This window comes from Tubulanus polymorphus, chromosome 1 (genome assembly GCF_964204645.1).
Source record: "Tubulanus polymorphus chromosome 1, tnTubPoly1.2, whole genome shotgun sequence".
Taxonomy (NCBI): domain Eukaryota; kingdom Metazoa; phylum Nemertea; class Palaeonemertea; order Tubulaniformes; family Tubulanidae; genus Tubulanus; species Tubulanus polymorphus.
Window position 1 is genome coordinate 27,075,310 of NC_134025.1, and position 23,279 is coordinate 27,098,588.

Genomic DNA, 23,279 nt, shown 5'->3' on the forward strand with positions numbered 1-23,279 from the left:
ATTTATCTAGAAATAATGTCTTAGTCGTTTTTTTGTGTTTGATATAGACGATTTGACTACATGAGGACTCGTGGTAGGGTCTCGATGTCATCGATGTCGAATCCTTGGCGGGCGTTTGGCGAAGTATAGACTCGCATCGTTGTCATCAATCCATTTATGGACTTGCGTCTCAAAAGTGGCAACAGGTTTCAGGAGAAATAATTCAACCCAACTACAGAAACCCCGGGGACTTATTCAAGCGCGAGTCTGACCCTTCGAAAGAGCAATTTCAGACAGGAAATAGCATTCACAAGGGGTTCATAGGAATCTTAATCACAACCAGGAAATTGAGTGAATTAAAACGATGTAAATTTCTACACTTCTCACCAGCCCACCGGTTTGACGCCACGAGAAACTGTTACATGCTTGGCAAAAAACCCGAGCTGGACGTTTGGCCTAAAGTGAAGGTCTTCGGTTTATAAAGCTAGGTCTGATCCCATATCGCAGAGGATTTCGCCGAGGATTTTTCCTTTTCTTTTGCTTCTGTTTCCTCGATAAGAATTGATTTATACTTTTTTTAAAATAATAATCCCGGCCCTGAAAGGCCCGGCGAATTTGGAAGCAGGAGAAAAATGCATTCAACAAAGGAACTGAAGCAAGCGCGTATGCAGCTGTTCGTCATCATATTTAAGGAAATCTGCCGGTCCTTTATCCGTCGATGCCATTCCATGAGTCTGTTTGCGAGGCCTAGACTTTCCGTCCCGTTTGGTGTGAAAATCTTTGGGAGGAAAAATTTTTGGGAAGAAATATTGACCCTGCATAGCGGACCAATATTGTCCACCCAAGCACCCCTATACAGGATAAAACCAGAGGCCAATCTCCGCCGTGTGCAGATCCGTGAATTAAAACGTCAGTCCGGTCCATTAGCCGGCAATATAGTCCGATCCATTAGTCCAAGAATCGCCAGGTGGCACTTTGGTCGATTCCGGAGCACAAAAACTAAAAAAAATTGAAAATTTGACACTTTCCCCCTTTGAAAATAATTAATTCAGGATTATCCGACAACAAATATAACTGCAATGTTAATCAGACATATCTAGAATAGACAGATATTCTGTTTATAACGTGGTAAATATTGTAATGAAGGTTTGAGGTGGGTTTAAAGGCTTTTTAAATTAAAGGCTGTTGAAGAGTTGTAAGTTGTGGTGAAAATAAATGGTGTACAGCCGTTCCACTTCCAGTACAGTAGGGGAACCCGTAACCACGACTGGTATTCAAACTACTAGTAGGCTGAAAGAAGCTCAAAGCTTCATCCCTGATCGCGATCAGTGACAGTGATCGTATTTAGAGAATGAACCTGATATGTGCACTTTTTTGCCCTGTGAATTGGATGGTGGTTGGGAACGTCCACTTGACGAATTAGATAGGGTACAAGACTTAGAAGAGGTAGGGGTACTAAGCTGCCACTAGAACAGGCGGAACAAGTTGTTTCAGCAAGAACACCATAGGTTTACCTAGTATCAGACTGGGGTTGATATAGTAAGGGTTTTGATGTTGAAAGAAGGTTAGAGAGGGAGGTAGGCCTAGGATTAGGGTATGAACCCACCGGTAGGGATCGTACCAGTTCATGTTGAATTATGTTTTAAATTGTTTTTTAGAGCACTAGGGATATATTATGGCCCCGGTTGATAATCAACAGCAGCAGATAATGGCGGCATCAGCAGCTCCACATCCTCAAGCAGGTGGTGGCACTATTTCATTAGCGACACTCATAGATTTCATCGTTCAAAGAACATATCATGAAATTACAGTACTTTCAGAATTGTAAGTGCAAACTATTCACCAGCGGATAGATTAGAGTTTAGTGTAATAATGATAATAGAAATATAATTGACTGGGTTTTTTTTAAATTAATTTCTAGATTGCCCAGGAAAACTGATATGGAAAGGTATGTATTTATTATTTTTCTCATATTTTTTTGAATTCTTAGAACGTTCGTCAATTTCTTTGTTTTCCTGCTTTTCATCATCATTATGCATGGAATACCAATGAGCTTCAAAATGTTTTATAGGAAAATTGAGATTGTACAATTTGCGAGTAGAACACGCCAGTTATTTGTCAGACTGCTGGCACTGGTTAAATGGGCTAACAGCGCTGGAAAAGTGGATAGATGTGGGGTATGTATGGTACTTCGTTTTATGCCAATAATCATTTTCACATATTTGAATGATTTGAAAGAAAAACTTGTTTGTCGCTATTTTAGCTCATATCGAACTTTCTCGACCAACAAGCGATGTTGTTTGTTGACACAGCTGACATGCTCGCCAAATTATCACGGGAAACCCTTGTCCATGGCAGGTAATAATAAATATCATAAAGTAATATCTAAGAGTTTTCAAGATAATTTTCTGTATATGAGATTAGCTGATAAACTATGAATACAAATTCATTCATTTCTAGATTGCCAAACTTTTCCCTTCCATGCGCTATCGATGTATTAGTAACTGGATCATATCCTAGGCTACCAACGTGTATCAGGGTAAGTTTTGATTTGTTAATTACCCGAGGTTGAATAACTATAAAGGCTTTCATGTTTCAAGAATCATGCGGAATATATTGTATTTCGATGTTTCAATAATGAAATTGGTGATTCATGTTTCATTGTAAATGAAAATACATGTACTACTGCTTCATCGTATTAGAAATATTTTGAATTTATAGATAATTGGGATTATGAAATTTTGTAGGAAAAGATAGTGCCACCAGATCCTATAACAGCCGTACAGAAACATACTACATTGAAACGTCTGGGGCAGATCATTCAGCATCGACTGGTTACGTGCGATTTACCGCCGCAATTACATAAACTCAAAATCGGTAATGATTCGAGCATTATTTAAAATGAATACAATTCAGTCATTGCTGCATCTTTTAATCGGAATTGAATCTTATTGTGAATTTGTGCAGAAAATGGTCGCGTAAAGTTTCATGTTGATCATGAATTCGAAGTTACTCTGACTATAATGGGAGATGGTGTCATTATTCCGTGGCGATTGTTAGATATTGATATTTTGGTCGAAGACCATGAGACCGGTGGTAAGTATGACACAAATCTCTTCAATATACCCTAGCAAGCAATAAGAATTTGAACCCACTCTTGTGGTCATTATCCACTACAGATGTACTACACTGTCTAATTAATTTATTCAATCTGGTTAATGATTAAATCTTGTATCCGGTATGTTGATTCGTGGTGCTAATTTTTTCAGATGGAAAGGCGCTTGTTCATTCAATGCAGATTCACTACATACATCAGTTAATACAATCTCGTTTACTGGAGAATGATCGACCATTACACGATCTGTATAATCTACTACGTATCCTTTGAAAATTTCATTTACATCTCATAAAAACTACTACTTTATATTGTTCAATGATAGAATTCTATCATCAAAGATTCATATCCTTAATTATGAATCTTTACTGTATTGTTCAATTGAATATTTGTTTCTTTAACCAATAAACAGATAGTTTCTGTCAATCCTTACAGCTAGAGGTTTTACATTCTCAGGTGCGTGTTGATTTATCATTTAATCAACTTTTAAGTTTTATCACACATTTATCGGTATACCTGTATATAATTTGATTTGAACTGTGTTTTTAGACTCAGAGATTGCTCGGTGAAAGGCTCGGTGAATATGCACGGATTGATGAATACCTGGCTGGTAAATGTTTACTGCTTTCTTACTGGAGGGATGCGAATAAAAAACACTACGAAGCTTCTCAAAAAGGTGAACTATTTGAATTTTATGCTCATCGAGGTATCCTTAGTATCGATGCTTTACTAAATGATTGTCAACTTAAAATATTTATTGTTTTAGTGTTTAAGTTAAGCGTCCACATTGATGAACAAGATGTCAGTAAACCACTGCAGGTTACTCATGTGCCTAGTCTTCTTGAACAAGATAGCATTAAAGTTGGACAAGCTATCAGGGTATGTCTTTATGAAAGTGTTTGCATAATTGAATGAAATGAATAAGAAAATAGATGTTCATCGTTATATTTCATTTCAGAGTGATCATTTGTCCATAGAAAAATTGCTTGTTCAGAGCATCGGAGTCAGAAGCCAAGCAAAATTGAAGGTAATACGTACAGTTGTAATACATTGTTTTCAAGTTAAAGTTTTCTATTATACATTGGATTAAAAATGTACGTAAAGAGGAATTATGTGATTGAAATGTTGAAAAAGGGAATCAAATGAACTTCAAGGCTTTGATATTAAATGAGGTACAAGCTACGTGGTAACATATCGATCTTTGTTTCGAAATCACTAGGCAGTTTACTGTTGGTTGGTGTCTAGAATCTTTTGATTCAATGTTTTCTTAAAACATGTTTGTTTATTTCAGGAATTGCAAAAGGAACTGCAGGAATTCGTTAACGGACCGTGTAAGTATTACCATTCATTCCGAAGTGTTGGACGTAGATTTCATGATGAAACTCTTCACTCAATATTTCATGAATCGGATATTTTTGCAGGTGATATCGGTGAAATCCCGCCAGTTATGTATATACCATTACTTGAGCCACATATAACTTCGGAGATGTTAAGAATTAGTGTCGATATGCAACGGGGGACATTCCTTGCTTCTGTAGCGCAATATCCAGGTATAATTTCGCCATAAACAATCTGATCTCTGACTTTTCATGTATTTCTTTCTGCGTCTGACGATACTTTTTTTCATGTTGGCAGGCTGCGAAATGGCAACGGATATTGAAGATTGTTTGAACAATGAGAAAACGTCGGTGGTTCCATTATTGACAAGTCTCAAGTGAGTTGAAAGTTTTCTGTAATATGAGTATCTCTGCAGACAAAAACTGTGCAGTTTGATGATATTTTTACAGATTGTGGTTAGCGATGAAACGCTGTGAGAAATCAATACAGCATCTTTCAGCTTTGGCGTGTCATCACCTTCCGATAGTCAATTTGTCAGATCATCCTTTAGCGCAGCTCGGACCTCACAAACTATTCATCAGAGTTGCGAAACAAAGCAATAGTTATGTTGTAAGTTAAAAATCTGGGTCTGAGTCCTGGGTTTAAGTCTATGCTGGTTCTGTAGCCAAACTATGAACTCTAGAAGACCAATCATTATTTAAGACCACTTTTGGAAATTACATTAAGCAGGGTTCCCACCGGTTTTGAAAAGTCTTGGAAAGTTTTGGAAAATGGAAATTTTTTTTCCAGGCCCTGGAAAAGCTATGGAAATTTTGTTTTTCTCTATGGCTATGGAAAAAGTATGGAAAATCAGAAAATTACCTCTAGATAAAAATTTCCTTCAATTTTGAATTATAGGCTATAGGCCTAAGCAAATTGTCTCTATTAAGAATTTTGATATCAAAAGGGAGTTGTCATTTTCCAGATAACAGGTTATATACAGCCACTACACATTTTAGAACAATCTTTATGAAAACACTGTGTGGATGGTATTGCTAATTGACACTAATTTACTTTGAATGAATGGTTAGGCCTTATAGCATTGTAATTCAGTGCAAATGAAAAGTGTGCAAGTTAGGCCTAGACTTTATAGCCGCGATCACAGGGCGATGATATGACCGGGATAAGTCTCAAGCCAAATTTGAGCCGTGCCTAATTAGAGAACGCCTTCACAGGCAAACCACTCACCCGATACTCAAAACAGTGCTTAAACTAAGTGAAGTGGGTCATTTCTGGAACCAGTTGCAATTCAAACGCAATCATTTTTCACGTTCTAAAATTTGGCGCAATTTACTGCTATGTATGAAGAAATGAAATTTTCTACACAGGTGGTTGATACAGTAGAGAATCCAGATCATTCTGTGAAATACAGATACTATTTCTTGGAAGTTCTACCAGACACGTATAAACCAATGGATGGTGAAAACATGGATGGTGTGCCCCAGTTATACCTCACGGCTGGTCATTTGACTGAATTAGATACCTTTGTCATTACTCATGGGCCCTGTACTAACATTAAAGGTACCTTGTTTTCTGTGTTGATTAAGAAGTAAATATGTCCAATGTGATAGACATAGAATTAGAAGCACATGTGGCTTACCAAGTCATGTTGTTGATTAAGAAAATTTGAAACAAAAAAGTGTGTTCTTAGCAGGTGCATTATGATTGATAAAGCCGTTTGAATGTTTGGTATCTTACACTTTCAACATGTTCTTATTTCAGTTGAATCTGAATCTCCTGAGAAAAGTCTTGTTACCAAGAAAAGAAAGGTAAAGCTTACATAAACGTGCTTGAAAATATCTCTACATGAAATACAAAATAAAGAAGAGAAAGTAAAATCTTTTCTTCAATTTCATTTCAGTTATATATGGAAGAATCTACAGAACCAGTGCAGAAAAAATCAAAATTACCGCCTTATTTTGTGCCAGAGTTGACTCATATGTTAGCTCTTTGTGAAGAAGAAGTTCCATTCATCAGTCTGAGTCAAAGGGTGAGATGTATAAGATACCTAAAAGACTTGGTCAAATGACGCTTTGAAATTGGCTGTTTAATGATCTTATTATTTTATATATTCAGTTGATGAAGAGGGATTTGTCGCATCAAGGAATTCAAGTGGATGGAAATGGATCTTGTTTGTGTCTCACATTGCTCGAGTAAGTCTCTCCTAATGGTCATTCATATAATGTTGTTGTATGACGCTCACAGATGGAGCTTAAGTTCTCGCTTTGTATACTAGTGGACTACCACAAATATGAGAAAATTAAAGAGATAATTTCTATATGTTTGAGAACTCCCACCATTGCTTTGTGAAACTCAAGACAAAGAAAATTTTTTGTTTCAGTTTGCCGTTCAGCAGTGAAATATCACCGGCCGTTATAAAATCGCTGAAGTCAAATATCCTTTCGTGTAAATTTAGAATGCAGAAAAAGGTTGTCAGGATATGGCTCGTTGAGGTAATTTCTTCTCTAATTTCGTCATATAAAGCAATTGGATACCAAGGGAAAGAACAATTCAGATTTCATTGAATTACTTTTCCCTTAACAGAAAATGCGCCACTAATGGAGAGAGTTTAGGCAATTCTGTTGCGATAAGTTAGCCTATGGCTCTTTACGTCCTTCTACTTGTTTTCTAGTCAGTAAATTGATTGTGTTAATGTGATTATCTCCTGTATTTTTAGTTGATGTTCACATCCTCTCCGATACAGAGTACAAACCCCAAAGAATGCGGTAAGAGACTCTTTATTGAACAACTGTAGACTGCTCCTAACTCGAATCAATTCGGACAAGTTTTTGTTTGAGTTAGAAAATGGAAATTGAATTGACATTCTTTTGTAATGGTTCTATGGTTTGTGTTTGAGTTGACTGATAATTCAATTCATAAGGTTTTTAATGAAGAGCAGTCTACTGTTTATTTCTGTTTCGATATTGATTTTGTTTTATGATTTCTTAAAGTCATCTTATATCTTTAGATATAAGATTACTTTTATTCAACCGGTTTATCAAATTAAGTTATTCACACCACCCTTGGGTCTTAGACTTCTGTAAGGCCCTTAAGATTCAGAATGCTCCATCAATTTAAATTTATATGTGAAAAAGAGTAAAGTATTTGAAAAAAATCTGAAAAGGCCACTTTCTGTCAAACAAAGTAAAAACTTCAAAAAAGAAAGTCCATGGGTACCGTCGTGCTAATGAATGCCCTTTCCTAGTTGATTTGCCCTTAAAGAATATTTGCTAAGACCCTCAGATCTTTCCCCTAGATTCACCCCTGCCATTGTAAGATGAGCTGTCAAAGAAAAAGCTTTAAATTTGTTAGAAATACGTGTTGGTCGCGATTGTATTATTCTTTATATACCGTTTAAAACAGAATTTAATTATTCAGGTCCAGTACACAGGGTATACCTTCAATATGACTTGATGGGTCCGGACAATATGAGTAAACTAGTCACCGACCTGCAGGATGATCTGAACGCGATCGCTCGCTTGTACGGCGCTGTCGTAGACTTCGCTGAGACATTAAACGGTAAGATTGAATGATAGGAAAAGATGGAGGTTAAACAATAACAACAACGCAACTTTTAAAATTTTTATTTCGATTATATTCGAAGATGAAACTCATCAAATAAATACATAACTCTGTTCTCCTAAAAAAAGAATCATTTGCACGATAACCTAAGTTTATCTTGTTCTTTAACCCTTTCAGTGCGCCTACACTGCAGTGCGGTGTATAAATCAGTGATAGATTTTGCTAGTACACCGCAATGCGGTGTATTGATGTAATTAGTAATTATCTCTCTTGAAAAATGGCAGCACCTGTCAAACATAGTGAAATACTAGTAATTAACGATACACTGCACCGCGGTGTAGACGCACTATAGTGGTATTCCTGTTATTCAACACAATAGGGTGAAATTTTTAAAAATTTTCAAATTATCTCCAGCACTATAGGGTATTGATTAGTCAGCACTGAAAGGGTTAAGGAAAGAATTAATGGATTTAGCCAGTGTCTTTTGAATTTATTGATAATTGGCTATTGAAGTCACTAAACGTAGTAGCGCTTGACATATTCTTCCAATATAATGGAGTTACGTGTCTTAGGTCTTGTACTCTTTGTTCGGGGAAATGTAGCGACAGTTCCTCTGACTGACAATCTCAACCGACCGATCAAACCATCAGCCAGTAATTCGACCTTGCACTATATTGACACAAACCAGTTTTACGATGTAGCTTCCGCTTTCATGCGGATTAATGCCTCGTGCTGTGACTATCGCACACCTTTAAAACGGCTTCCGTACCGGCAAATAAATGAAAGATGACTAAGAGATACACATTACAAATTCGAATTTGCAATAAAACAGCCCTTCGCCATTTTTGGGATGGACTTGCTATTTCCAGCTGCTATTTTCATCTCACAAAAAAAATATACCCCTCAATTACCCTGAAAGTGTATTGAATTAAAGTTGCAGTTTGTGTCATAGAATATGAAATATATACAGAATGTAGTTGTATTGTATAGTGTATATGATATAGACAGTAATGTGAATTCTCCGAGGTGTTGTTTCTGTAACTTCACTGCCCACATTCATGGATACGATTCTGAAAACACGACACCAATTTTATGTAACTTCTTTTAGCCGGTATATATATTCCTGTACATGACATCGATGCTTCACAGCACACTAATGACTATCAGCCCACTCGGGAGTGGTTTTTTTTTGGAGAGTTGTTGATTGTCGACTGAGCAATCGAGTCGTCTGAGTTGTGTTGTTTGATTTCGTGTTTTATAGTACTCTTTATCAGAATGAAGTGTATTTGGTGAACCGTCAATGAAGTGCCACTCCAGCTCGGCGTAAAAAATGTTTGATAATCATAATGAAAAGTATGAACAAATCATTATATTTTTCTAATTGATCAGTTTTAGCTGCTTTCCATGGATTTGTTTCTACTCAGAGTTTCAGTTTTATGTTGTATTTCTTAAATGATTGATATCGAATCTATGATATGTCGTGGGTTCATTGTGTTTATCTTGGCCAATATGTTTGTTTGTCACTCAACGTCATATAATCCTGTCTCGTATAAGGCTTTAAATCTTCATGAAACGCTGATGTTTGTTATGACTGACTCCAAGAGCACATTTTCTACAAGGCTCAACTAGTTGATGTAGGCTATTGCAGACCTGCCCCTATTTGAGCGTAGTATCTACTCTTTTCAAGAGCTCAACAACTACCAAAAACATTAAGATACTCTCAAAATCAGAATGATTTCTATTTCATTTTCGATCAAAACTTCCATTTTTTATGTCAAATTACTTGAATTTTTTGGTAAAAAGTATTACAATTTGAGATGGGCAGGTAGTCTGGTCTGCTATTATAGCTTCCCTATGGAAACAGTAATTGTAGCAGTTGAAACAGTTTCTCTCAAATCAAGTCAATTAATCAATTTATGAATTTCATTTCTCAGGAAAACTAAGAATCGTAAAGCTGCATTGTTTGGCACAAGTACACTATCATGGACACAGTTTACTAAGTTTACATTTAGGACAAGAAAAGTGTCGACACCAGGTCCATATTACACTTGTCTTCATTATATCAAGGTTCTTTCATCTTCTGACATTAGTTTAACATATCAGAGGGTTTGACTAGAGCTAAGTTATGAGTGTCAGATAGATGGTCGGTTAGATGGATATCGAGACCTAACGAAAGTGAGTCAACTCGCAATCATTCATCGGATTTTGTTTCACGGCGCTTTTATTTCCTGTAACGGGTAGCGTTGGTGTGTGAAGTACCAACAGACTTTTTACAAATTCATGACACATTTTTTGTAAATGCTGATGGCGGAACCTTTTTATCTAAACCCGAGAAATCTGATATATCGCTTCATCGTTGTCCGTTCCGACAATGTGATTATTTCTCGATGTATTACTTTATTTTGAGGGTTATTTTGACAGCTAATCTGCGGTAATACTACACGTTTAATGGCTGGTTGACACTGGTGGATTCAATGTTTACTTGAAAATAGCGCATGAGCCTATTTCAGCCCTTTCAAAGTCAGCTGCAGAGTCCCTAAACCCATTAACCGATGATAATATGGTTTTATCATTATACTGACAAAAGCTTTTGCGTAGGTTAGTTTCTATAGAATTCTGTATTCGAAGGGTCGATTCAGTTTTTAGCGTGGATTCGCTATTCGTGGAGAGGAGTTATAACACAACAGTCGGAAACCATTTGGGAATGGATGACAAGCGGTAAGACACACAATGAGAAAAGCTTTATGACCGTGATCTGAAAATAGTATCTAAACCTTAACCGGAATTGCCTAGAAGGAGAATTGGATTGCTCGGCGCCGTAATAAAGATGCCATTGACATGTTTGTTTAATGCCAGTTTTTACCTCCTGCCCCCTGTACTGCCTTAATTTGATTACGGAACCAGTTCGACTAAAAGCAATTCTTTTGAGGTACATTTCAAGTTGTTACAATCGCGGCATCGATGCGTTTTCTTGGATGGCGGTCGGCCGGAGTCTGCTTTTATCTCACGAATAGTGATTACACACGTTCAATGACATCCTCCGCGGCCGCACCACCCCGAACCCATTAGATAAATACGGGCGGAAATAGAAATTGGCTTGAAATGTATCAGAAGAACCTATCTATCAATTTATTAATGAAAATTAACTTGACATTTTGACTATTGGATTTTGTACGGATTGATAGTCCGCTTCCATCTCCTTCCATTTCCTGCATGTGCCGTGTAAAACTGTTGCACTCACGTTTAATGGTTTTTTCTCATCGAATCCGCGGCGTAATCGCTTTTTTGTTTTTCCTGATATGGATTTTCCCCTGGTAACACTTCGTCTAATTCCATGGCGTCGACTGATCGATGACAATGGCCCGAGAAAACGGTGCGTTTTCGGTCGGAGACATTATTGGCTTAAGATAAAACGCTGCGAAATTTAAAGTTGTGATCTTTGTGATTCTATCCACACGGCCACTTTCCTTTCAATTATCTATTTCCTACTTCGATGCTTTTTCTTTGATAAAAATTGTTTTTGAAATTCAAGAACATGTTTGAATTAGGAAACATTGAGCTGTTCCGTGAAACGGACTAATGAATTGTCTTCGAATAGCTCACGTTGCAAAAGGTACGGAGAAGATTGTTAAAACTAGTTGAACGTACTTATTGGTTCGTTGATCGTTCGTATATTGGAATTACTTGTAACGATGAAATAATGCATTCCCTTGCAGAATGAATATATATGTGTGCAATAAATCCGTGACCGCGAATGTCATCTATTCATTACGATCCTCCGATGGATATAATGATGGATTTTAGTGCACTGACGGTTGTTGTTGGTCATTTATCCTTAGCATTATAGTTACTACCTCATCTTAGTCGAACAACTCTCATTAAATGTTACTCGCTCGTGTGGTTGCACTAATTGCATGACGCGATGACATTATATCACATTTCGGACGACGTTCCGAAACTAGAATGTATCAAACTATCGCTATAAAAACTCGTATCTCTATGATAGTATTCCCGATATGGATGGATGTTAAAAATAGCTTAACATTGTAGCCGCGATCACACACGCATTTTTGGCCTGTTCCAAATTAGGCCCGGAACAACTGTTCACACGGGTTCCAAATGGGCCCATGCCTTACTGGTTCCGGATCTGATTCACTGCACTTTGTTGAACCATTGTTTATTATTGGTTAATGTGTGAACGCACTCTCAAATTGGGCATGGGCTAAATTTGACACTGGTCTGATTCGGGCCAAATTGTCTCCTTGCGATAGCACACAGCTATATTCTGATGTCGAAATGCGGTAGGACGGTGGGATATCAATATGTAGATGATAAATTTGAAATTATCTTTGATAGTCAACATTTCCAAACTGCTCACTGCCGAACAAAGATTATTTGAACAACTCCCGAGCACACTTTTCTTTTTTGATAATGATAATTTTTGTTGTCCATTAGTAAGAGTTTCTATCCGGATATTTGGTATGGAATCCCAGGTCACGCCATCAGATTTCCCTCGTTCAAAATCTCCTTTAGGTTTTATGGTGAATTAGTTTTGGCTAGCCGGTTATTCAAGCTTGATTAAATGTTCTCGTGCATCTAACCGGTGAAAAAAGTGATGTACATACAAAGTGGCTGGAAATCTGCCTTTTGACGGATCATGCAGATCGCCTCTCAAATCTGTGGTTCTCTGCAAGAAAAGCAATATGTCGTGCAGGCAAGTAATCATGATGTAAGGATTCATCCGTTAGAAGGCTTCAGAGCTAAACGAAAATAATACCACAACTGCAACCACTTGTGAACAGCTAAGCCGGCCATTCACCATAGTAGGGTTAAATAAGGGAAGTCTGATATCTAATCTCAATCTAAGTCTAATGGATAGTGGTTTTGGGTAGAAGGACTACAATTTGCTTAAGTATCTTTGATAGCATGACTGAAGCTTCAATACGCTATTATCAAAATTCCAGAAGTAATTCTGGATTTTGTGTTATCTCATTTTTATGTATGTCCGTTTTTTGTTTTTCCAAAGTTATGAAGGCGGCGACTTCGTCTGCAGTGTCTGAAGTAAATCTCGGACTCCCGTCAAGGGCTTTGAAATCTGTCAGACAACGTTTGATGTTGAAATGTAGGATTAAAGACTTTATTTATTGGTCGTGATTAATGTCATCGACTTCTTTTTGCTCCATTCTCATCCATCATCCATCATAGGATTAATCAGGTTTATTAATGCTTTACTGATAGATCAAGGGGCTATTCTGGCTTCAATTCAAACCCGATGGCCAAGCTTATTAAAGTTACCTGCTAAATGGAATGAAGGCTTGCTGGTATTCTTAATCTGCTAAACTGTCTTTGACTTTCACTGTGACTTGTATCTTATTATCACTACCTGTATCGGTACATTTATTTGATTAATGCTGACATACATCACGTACTGATATTGACGAAAAGTTTCTCTAGTACTAGAGGATACAAGGACTATAAGATGTCTTTACCAGTGATTAAGTCATTAGATTGTTAACTACGTGGAGCCTTGATCAATCAGAAGACCTCATAATCGCTGTCTGTTCAACAATACCAGTACCAAGGTCGCACTTTACCGAATAAGTTAAAAACAAAGCGTAACCAAACCTAGGAAAAGTAATTTAAACTTTTTAATCAAAATAGGCCCTGATAGTCGATTGCAGATCGGATTCTAAAGCTGTGTTGACACTATCGCTGGTTCGGCCGTCCTACTAGCACAGACCAAAACTAGCGCTGTGCGTTCTAACAGCTGTTATCACAGGTCCAGCTAGACGCAACAATAGTTTCTATTCACACACTGAGAAATGGTCCATTCTAAATTTAGTGTAAATGAAGCTCTAGTGTATTGAGAGTCCATGATTGAATATTCAGACTCTTAGTAGATATTTTCAAAAGAACTACTTTAAGCTCGGAGATAACTGAAAACTTATTTTTTGCTAGTTTCGTGATTATTCCGAATTCATGTTGTTTCATATTATCATACATCATGTTCACTGTCAATCGAGCTCATCAGTATGAATGCGATCGTGCCGCGATGTATTGTATGTTTTGATGATGTTTTATGGACATGTGAGGTTTACCCTGAAACGCAAGTTCAACCGATGGACAATCCGATCCGTACCGGTGAATTGTTATGAATATTTAGCTATAGATGTTTTTTTATTGCTTGGCGATTTTCCGACGTGATGGGTTTCTGAGACGGAGATAAGAACGATGAAATGGTCGCGATCATGGCGTCCTTTATTACTTTAATGTTGTGCGAGCTTTAGATCGTTTGACACGGCGCAAATTTCCTCAAATAAACAACTGCTTTTATAGCGAGTTCTTCCAGATTCCTCTCATGCTTCTCGATACTCGCAGTGTTACTAGCCGTGTAGACCTACCCAGTATCGTGTTATGTCATAGACCTACCAAGAGAATTGCAGAACAAGAAAACTAATTTGAAAGTTTATCGACACCTCGAAAGATAACACATACATTGCTTATTATTGTTGACTATAGATTATACAATATTAACAATTAGTGAAGTTATTTTGGATTTTAATATTGATCATTAAATTGAATTGACCGGCAACCAGTCTAGCCCCGATATATTGATAATGTGCACATCCTCTCAAAAATAATCATTAGAATTCAATTTCATTAAGATGAAATTTTTGAGATTTTTGAAATGGGTCAGTGTTTAATCAGTCCAATCTTATTGGCACACATTTTACCATTTGCAAATTTATGCATGAATACCCCAGGTTGTGAATTATGCGAATTTTTTGAATACGGATAATGATTTTTCAGTCAATTAGTCCTAATGGTGTTGATATAGATTTCCTGAGAATTTTTACAAACAGACGTCATTTATTATGCCTGAACTTCCGAGAACGTCTTCTTCGCGCCGAAAATCCAATTTTCGTGCTGTCTGATTTAGAAAGATTTACTGCTATTTCTTTTGATTCGGATTGCGTGTCGCAAATTTACAGTATACAACAACATCTCGGTGGAATATGAAATTCCGATTTCCCTTACTCTGACCCTGCAGGGAGCTTCATTTCTGATCTAATCAGTCCAATCTCATCTCGGTGATCTCTCTCATTCTGATTTCATCGTTGCACAGTTCCAATAAAAATGTCAGCATTATTTGCCGCGTCATTTAACTGTAAGGGGTGCTGCTGCGTAAGTGCGAAATTCTTGAACCAATAAAAATCCAGATGATCAATATTGTAGTCAGGTAGGGGAATTACCTCGCTCAGGGATTTGCCGCTTTGATAATTTCGTTCGTGATCCAGCAACCAACCAATAATTCAGAACTATTTCTATTGTTTTTGTTAGTAAGGCTTCATATTTCTTAAATTTCCACGATGTGAAATGTAGAAAGTGATTGAGGTTCTTCAGCTGAAATATCAGACTTCTATGATGATGATAATTTTCATTTTCATTGTTATAGATTGTTAGCTTCGATCAATAAAGAGTTTGGTTTTTTATGTTCAGGATGACTAGATTTGCTGGTTTGAATTTTTTATTTTTCTCGTGACATCCTATATGGATAGCGTTGTTATCGAATACAAATTCAGCTTCCAGCAAAAATTACTGCGATTGTCTCCATCAGGTGGAAAGATGTGGATATCCCTTTGACTCTTGAGGTATTATTTCCATGTATTTGACGGCAAAATCGAATTCCTGGTGTTAAAAGGACTGCTTTTTTAAAAATCATATACATTCTGACTTGGAATTAAAGAAAGTACTTCGTTTGATTTGGTCCAAGAAGATTTTAACCTGGCCCTCTGATGTTGGAACTGTTTCCTTTACTGAACTCATTATGCTCCATGTACCAACCTTATTAAATGAGTTGTAAGATGTTTGGTCTCTAATAACCACGTTCTTGATGGATTTAAACAGTTAGGAGATTTCAACCTGGCTGTTCACATTGGAACAGTTTTCTTTGCTGAATTCCTTGTATAATTATCTTGTTAAATGATTGGTGGCATGTTGAGCGTCTGATAAGCATATTTCAGAACTGTTTCCTCCAGCCGACTGAATTTTATCGTCGAGACTGTTTTCATTTCTATTCAATCCGCGCTATTTCCAATGAATATTGATAATATGGCTTGTGACATTTTGTCGAAATGGAAAATCCTACGCAGAATTCAAATGTAGACGATGCTTTCTGTCGCTAGGCATCGTATTTCGAGCTGCAAAGAATTTCCATTTCATCGTGAAAATAAACTTGCTCGTGTTTCATCAGTGTTGGTGATGAAATTAAATCACGTTTCAGGTTCTCAGCACCATGTTTCAAAAAACATTTGTAGGTAGAAAAAGGTTTTTGAAATTAACATTTTTTGTCTGGATATCGTCAAAAAATCCTTCCCATTCATTATTCATATGCTATTGATTTTTGCTATTGATATCCATCATTTTATTTACCACCATTCATTTTACCATTGAAAACATCGATTTATGATATTTTACATATGACAATACTATTTTCCATTTAGTTGAACAAGGTTTGTTTTTACATAGAATATTTGACCAGTATATTACATGAAATAGTATTCATTAGTCGGTTATGACTTGAATTTGAATCTGAAATTTGAACGTTTAGTGTTCATACTGTCACTAGTTAGTTCGTTCCAATTCTCTTACCTGGAACAGACAAGATCAATGTTGCACATTCACACGTGTTCTTGAATCCACTATTATCACTGGTCCAGCTTAACGCAACACTACTGTCAAGTAAGTAAAGCAAAGTTTCTATTCACACACAGAGAAATGGTGCATTTTGAAATCAAGAGTGGATCTGGATCTGTAAAACTCCAAATGGGTCCGTTCTAAAAGCTAAAGAATTGACTTTTTGCTAATGTGAACGCTTGGTCCAAATGGACTAAGAAATAGAGAATATTCTAAAGAATGACATGTGAATATGGCTTATGCTTCCGTTCGTGCACAAAGAAATTGCCTCTTTTGAAATATAGACCAGGGCCTGGATTGGTCTAAACTGGTCCATATTACAATGGTACTGACCAGTGCTGAGTAAAGCGCAGACGTTTTGCAAGTGTGAGTACTTTGTTCATTCTTAAATAGAATTGACTAGATTCAAAGACATTCTAAATGACACAGTTTAAATGCAGCTTCAGATGGTTGTTTGTACAGTTTGCGAGTTGTAATTACATAGTTTTCTATTCCTTCGTTGATCGCTACAGCTCAGCATCGATTTCAAGAGTCTTCTGAACTTTTTGCCTTTTAGACAGTAAATAAAGAAGTTCACTGAACTGTTGCAGGCAAACAGTAATTCCGTAATCATTTTGTAAATGTTTAAACTTATATCGGCTTGTTTAGAGAGTTTCTTTCCGCTATAGACTATTTCCAGCATGGAGAATACGAAGGCCGGCATTTCGCAAAGGATGAAACACGTAATTATCAAGATAAGAATTTGGGTGATATTGTGAGTGTTGCTTTGAGAAGGTGTTGGAGCGTTGGAGGCCGTCGTAATGAGCATCGTAGCTCGCTCGCGATCCGATTTCCTGATATTCGAAATCAGTATCAAATTGCTTATCATTAACGCTAAGAGCGGAATTACGAAGTAGATGATGATGTAGAGCACGATCATGTAAGCGAGTCTGTACGTGCGGTTTTTGTAGGTCGTATATTCGGATTTGATGAACCGCGGCGAGTTGTAAACGACGCACACGATGACCATCGAGGTGAAGATGATCTTCGTGCGCCGAACGGTCACCCATACGGTGGCGTACAACGGCAAACAAACGGCGATGCACCGGTCGACCGCGATGATGATCATCGTGTAAATTGCCATGAATTTCGTAATCCAGAATAAGTTGTTCATGTATTTGAACGCGGGATTCTTGATGTTGTTGTAGCTGAGGAGGTATGATAGCGACTGGTAACAAAAGTAATTCAGTAGAAATAGACCATCCACCGCTGACAATGCTAATAAAAGAAAATTGGTCGACGTCTTGCCGCCTTCTCTCCACCAAACAGTAAATGATAACATATTCCCAATTAATCCGATGAGGCAAACAAGCGGAAGAACAATACACATAACGTAAAGTCTGATTATTTTATGGAGCTCGATGTCATCTTCGCGATTAGCCAGAGTTCCGTTGAGAACTTCCATTTGCGTGCTGCTGTTTTCACCATCCATGTCTCGAAAGTAGATTCGCTGGAAATAAAATGAAAAAAAAAGATATTTACCGCGCGTTGACCAGTTGCGATTGTGGTTGATTCAGTCGAAAAAAGCAATGATGAATGATTTTGGCTGAAAAGTCAGAATAAAAGAAAGCTCTAGGCTTTGCGCAATGTTAACTACCCTGGTAACTCTGTATGGCTGTATTTTTTAAAATTGTGACTGATTGACCCAAGTACGGATGGAAAACTATTCATTGAAATAAGAACCTGGACTGTTGAATGAATATTTTATAAGACTAGGGAGGCAGTTGCGAGATTAGAATTAGTAAAAGACTTTGGTTACCTCGGATAGATTCGACAATACACAAAGGTCTTAGGAGTAATAGTAGGCCTGAAACTTTTAATGCTAAACCAGAATCAATAGTTCAACCTCATCGTATACCATTCAAAGCTACATAAAGTCGCCTGTCTCCTCTCTACCCCTGATGGCACTAACTCTCCGGGGACGATTAATACCTCATCCCTGTAATAACTCTTCACGGCTTCAGTAATCTATACATTACCTCCGTTGAATACCAATGATGATTTAACTGATATGCGCATAACCTTCGATATTAACGTGATCACTCGAATGCTTTTACACTAGAGCTGACCGTAACTGATCCACTATGCTGATAATAATTAACTTTCACATCACGGAGTTAATAGCAGGTGATTTAAATCGTTTTAATCGAATAGAAGGGGGTCAGTCGGTTTCATCGACTATTGACTAGGTTGGAAATTTATTATATAATTCATATGAACTTGTTACGAATACGTATTTAGTTATTTAGTAATTGTCTGACGTGGCCATACAAATTGCATTACGTTGTCAGAATAGCAATTGTATTATGTTCGCGTGTTCTTGATCAAGAATTCTGGTTACAAAATGAATTATTCGCTTCGTTTTATAATTGAACGGAAATAGTCCAGACATTCGCGTAACAAATGGGCATCGTTATAGAAAAAAATCAACAGTTTGTATTCAAATGAATTTCTGCATAGGCCTATATATATATATATATATATATACACACACACAGTGTTGTGTATATATATATATATATATATATATATATACAACTAATTAAATGAGCGATTGAAACAGCTTTTAATTTCAGTCGTTCAGTGAAACAAGAAATTTTATTTGTATCTAATAAATAAGCGATTAAAAGAGCATTTGCTATCAGTCCTTCTGTGACTAGAATAGGATATGCTTCAAATGAGCTAGTAAACTGGGATAGATTATGTTATTACAGCCTAGGATTAGAAATCATCTTTCTAATTATACAACAACGTTGATGATGGTGTTGGTTGTGGTCATCAGTTTCCTTCATTACTGTCTAATCGAATCTAAAATTTTGCATATCAATTGCACAGCATCAGTTGAACAATTAATGATACAACATAATTTCCACTGTATATTACTATTGATAGTTGTCATTCCTGGACAAGATCATGGACTCAAGGGTTCTGGACTGGATAATGAATAGAATATACCATATTTCTGACAAGTTGTCAAGTTTAATGAAACAGAAAATTACTTCTAATTGATTAACACAGCAGGCAAAAAGCTCATGTATGTGTACCATTAAATTTGCAAAAATCTTATTTGAGCTCAGTAGTAATACCCAATTAAACATCATTTCACCTAACTGAATATGAGATGTTATTGCGTGTCACAATATTTTCAAAAACATGAACTAACTCATGGATTGTGAGTAGTAATTAATCGGGCCATTTTGATCAAGAATCTTAAGAAATACCGTTATCAGTGAAATCTATGTGTTGGAAGATGACATCAGTCACACTAGTCACATCATCAATAGCTATTTCCTCGAAGGTGTTTCATTTCCTTCACCATTGCCCATGCCGTAGATAACAGAATTTATGTCACTATCTCGGCTGTTTAACTTCTGTCAAACTTCCTTCGGTTAATCTTCGTCTCCGATTTTGATGAATAAGGTACAGGTAATTAGCTGGAACTGATCCAGTAGCTCAGGGTTCGCGAGTTTGAAACAACCACTTTCATACCTAAAGGGATGTGCTGTGTCACCTGGGGCCTTTTTGTTGAATTTCAGAAAAAATTATCAAAGGAAATTTTGGTTGCGATTTCGTCGACTTCAGTTGTCCTGGATCTGTCTTTTCAACGTCATTGAATCGACAAAAGATACAGACATATTACAGCTAGATAAATGTATCAATGGTAATGACCGAGGAGGTGGTATGCTATACGTGGCATATTAATCATTTTCACAGTGGACATATTACTGCAGGTGGCTAGTTCTTCTAAGGCGCTAATTCTGGTTTACCCAGTAGGACTGCAATCTGCTCGCAGTGAAAAGTATATCATTATTCGCATCACACGACAATACGTTGACTTTAACCCCAAAAGAGTTTGTTGATGCTATCGACTTTGTTATGAGTAAAAATACGGAGATGTCCATCATAAATAAAGGTTAGCGACTATGTTTGAATATAAATCCAATCTGACACTGTCTGAGGTGATAAAACAACCGACCATGTGACAGCACAAGTGGAACATGGAGGACGTCTCCCTAGTCTGTATTTGCTCATAAACAAACGGATCAAAATGAATGTCCTTGTTATAAACCGGTAAAGCATAATTGTAAAAATTGTTGCAGAGCTCATTGACAATTGGAACAATCTAGATTATGAACTTGTTGAAAAATATCTTTTTATCTATTCTTACATGATATAATATTATATGTTTACTGTTGATCCGCAATCATAATCTGTCATCATCTAAATAGTTATTACCCAATCTGATTGTCAATGATAAAAAGGCTTTCAGGCTAAACATAGATAGTTTGTGGTCTGAATTGTTAATAAAGTTTCGACCGATGCAGAAATGAAGAAAGCTGCTGACACTAGAGAACGGTTAGTCAACGGACAATGATACATTGATAAAACTGTCATGACAGTGCGCTACATCAAATATTGTTCTAGTGATGGGTTTCTCTGTAGACATAAACATACATTACACCCATTTCCACGAGAAAATAAAAACATTGATGTATGAACAAAAACATCCATGGCAAAAAGCGGAATAAGTACAGTAATTCGACACCTTAAAGGTGTGGTGAAGGGCATTGATGTCTCATTAGTGTCACCTCGACTTTTTGTTATTTAGAAAAAATCGACGTTGATATAATCATTGTAGGTGCGTAGGAGTTGGGAATATTTGAAGAAAGCAGTTTACAACCGGGGTTTAAGATTGAAATCTGATAAGCATATTTACCTTGTTGCCGTTAAGTTGTTTCGTTGACACAGAGTTGTTGTGACACGGGTTAGATATCCTTGTAATACGCACTGAAGTCAACAGTTACCATGGTGGTTGTTGATTAACATCGGTCCTACTGAACGACCATCAGTTCTCCTCCCTGACAAATTATCTATTCCGTAACTTAATCGTTGCTAATTTGAAAGAAATACTTACTGGTCGTGTCTAGGTTTTACTTGTACGGTCACCGCTGAAGTGTTCACGTAACGAACTGCAGTGTGTGCCGGCACAATATCCGTACGGAAACGCCTGCCCTGTTGCATATGAATAATTGTTATAGATGCAAAGCTAAATTTCATCAACATAATTCATCATGCTTCGTGGTTACGACGGAGAACTGGGTACCAAGATCATTACCGATACGTTCGCAAATATATTCTCGGAATAAGTTATAACACACAGAGGTATCTGTTGATTTTGGTATTGTTAAGCTTCAGGTATCTGTTCCGTTAAAAGGTCACGTAGAAGAATACTGATGCAATGTTTTTTGTATGAACATGTGGTAGATTAGGCTGAAGAGAAAACGCTTCTTTAGCAACTATCCACAGGTTGTAAATTATGTTAGATATTCTGGCTGAGTGTATATGGTGGATTACTGATCCATCAATATCGTAGTGAAATAAGTAAAAGTTTAGAAATATCTGTGAATAGCTGAAAAAATGGAAGAAAATACTGCTATCCTGAAAATTAGATTTCAATATTTCAACTACCTTATTTTGAAGGCAATTACATTAGAATTACACTGATGGATGCAATTCCACTCATTGTACTCAGTATAGGATAGAGGAATGAAACTTGAGGAATAGCTTAGAAAAGTAAGAACATTTTATGTCGTTTTACGGCCCATAAACAAGTCAAGAGAAAAATTTGAATGCCATTGTGATGAGCCATAGAATACAAATGTATAGCTAATGTATAACTGGGGATCTATTTAAGGCTTCACGTCAGCATCGTTTTTATATCAAACAACATAGTTATACTCGGTTTCAACTTAATTTTTCTCAGTATTTTTAAAGTGTCATATTTTGAAAAACCAACTACGACCTGAACGCAATGTTAAAGATAAGGATTGACGTCTGCAAAGATTGTAGCGATGGAAGTTTAAGTGACGGCTCTCTTGATCGAATCAATTAATATCAAATTTATGATGATTTAGTACATCTATTTAGCCGTCATACTGTCATTGGAGAAATGGGTAAATCTTATGTCATACGTTGAAATACGAAATGACTTCATTAACTTCTGGAGAAACTTTTTTCACTCCTGTAGCAGCTGTCATTGAGTCATTGAAAGTTTAAACACGATTCGAAAAACACATGATAGAATGCTCATTTGCGTTAGTTTAAACACAGATAGAATCGACCACCACCGAAACCCTTTCAGTCATCTATCGTGTAAATTATTTTTTCCGTCTAGTGATTCGTTACTTGCCGTTGCGTAAACGCTTTTTTGATGGGATGAATAACTTTTCATTTCCCGCGCTGTCGTCGAGATTTTCCTTGTCGAGCTTAATCCGAATTCCCCGATGTCTCGTTCTCCATTCATGAAGAAGTGTCTAAGAATGTTATCAGTAGTTCAACGCATCAAAAATCGCTTGAAGGATTTTTAAAAAATTCGAAGAGCAGAATTTCTACCTCATTTTTCCGTAGTGTCATTCGGTTTAATTACAAGCGAGATTTTCCACCTCTCAGACATGAATAAGATTCCTCCGTCTTGGAGTTGAAATAGCACAAAATCACGCTGAAGTTATTATAAAGTCGCCAGATCTGTACGGAATTATCGACTGTAATG

The 23,279-nt window shown here is 36.8% G+C and overlaps 2 protein-coding genes across 3 annotated transcripts in view; one reads left to right on the forward strand and one right to left on the reverse strand.

The window, feature by feature from the left end:
* Positions 1 to 965: 965 nt before the first annotated feature.
* LOC141901919 (mediator of RNA polymerase II transcription subunit 14-like) overlaps positions 966 to 23,279 on the forward strand; it is a 72,399-nt gene continuing 50,085 nt past the window's right edge. For both annotated transcript variants that reach the window (XM_074789495.1, XM_074789504.1), the window contains exons 1-24: positions 966 to 1,107; positions 1,638 to 1,803; positions 1,901 to 1,927; positions 2,051 to 2,156; positions 2,243 to 2,337; positions 2,440 to 2,518; positions 2,727 to 2,856; positions 2,947 to 3,075; positions 3,249 to 3,356; positions 3,507 to 3,550; positions 3,644 to 3,770; positions 3,861 to 3,973; positions 4,053 to 4,121; positions 4,386 to 4,425; positions 4,516 to 4,644; positions 4,730 to 4,808; positions 4,882 to 5,041; positions 5,800 to 5,992; positions 6,194 to 6,240; positions 6,333 to 6,461; positions 6,548 to 6,624; positions 6,813 to 6,924; positions 7,149 to 7,197; positions 7,850 to 7,990. In XM_074789495.1, coding sequence (XP_074645596.1) covers positions 1,655 to 1,803; positions 1,901 to 1,927; positions 2,051 to 2,156; positions 2,243 to 2,337; positions 2,440 to 2,518; positions 2,727 to 2,856; positions 2,947 to 3,075; positions 3,249 to 3,356; positions 3,507 to 3,550; positions 3,644 to 3,770; positions 3,861 to 3,973; positions 4,053 to 4,121; positions 4,386 to 4,425; positions 4,516 to 4,644; positions 4,730 to 4,808; positions 4,882 to 5,041; positions 5,800 to 5,992; positions 6,194 to 6,240; positions 6,333 to 6,461; positions 6,548 to 6,624; positions 6,813 to 6,924; positions 7,149 to 7,197; positions 7,850 to 7,990 — 2,332 coding nt within the window. In that variant the 5' untranslated portion in view covers positions 966 to 1,107; positions 1,638 to 1,654. The remainder of the gene's footprint in view (positions 1,108 to 1,637; positions 1,804 to 1,900; positions 1,928 to 2,050; positions 2,157 to 2,242; positions 2,338 to 2,439; positions 2,519 to 2,726; positions 2,857 to 2,946; positions 3,076 to 3,248; positions 3,357 to 3,506; positions 3,551 to 3,643; positions 3,771 to 3,860; positions 3,974 to 4,052; positions 4,122 to 4,385; positions 4,426 to 4,515; positions 4,645 to 4,729; positions 4,809 to 4,881; positions 5,042 to 5,799; positions 5,993 to 6,193; positions 6,241 to 6,332; positions 6,462 to 6,547; positions 6,625 to 6,812; positions 6,925 to 7,148; positions 7,198 to 7,849; positions 7,991 to 23,279) is intronic.
* Positions 16,620 to 18,146, reverse strand: LOC141901930 (FMRFamide receptor-like). Its single transcript, XM_074789517.1, has one exon. The coding sequence runs from the start codon at positions 18,132 to 18,134 to the stop codon at positions 17,133 to 17,135; it is 1,002 nt and encodes a 333-aa protein (XP_074645618.1). The 5' UTR covers positions 18,135 to 18,146; the 3' UTR covers positions 16,620 to 17,132.

Coding starts and splice junctions, on each gene's coding strand:
- LOC141901930 (XM_074789517.1), bottom strand. CDS start 18,134: ATGGAAGTTCTCAACGGAACTCTGGCTAATCGCGAAGATGACATCGAG.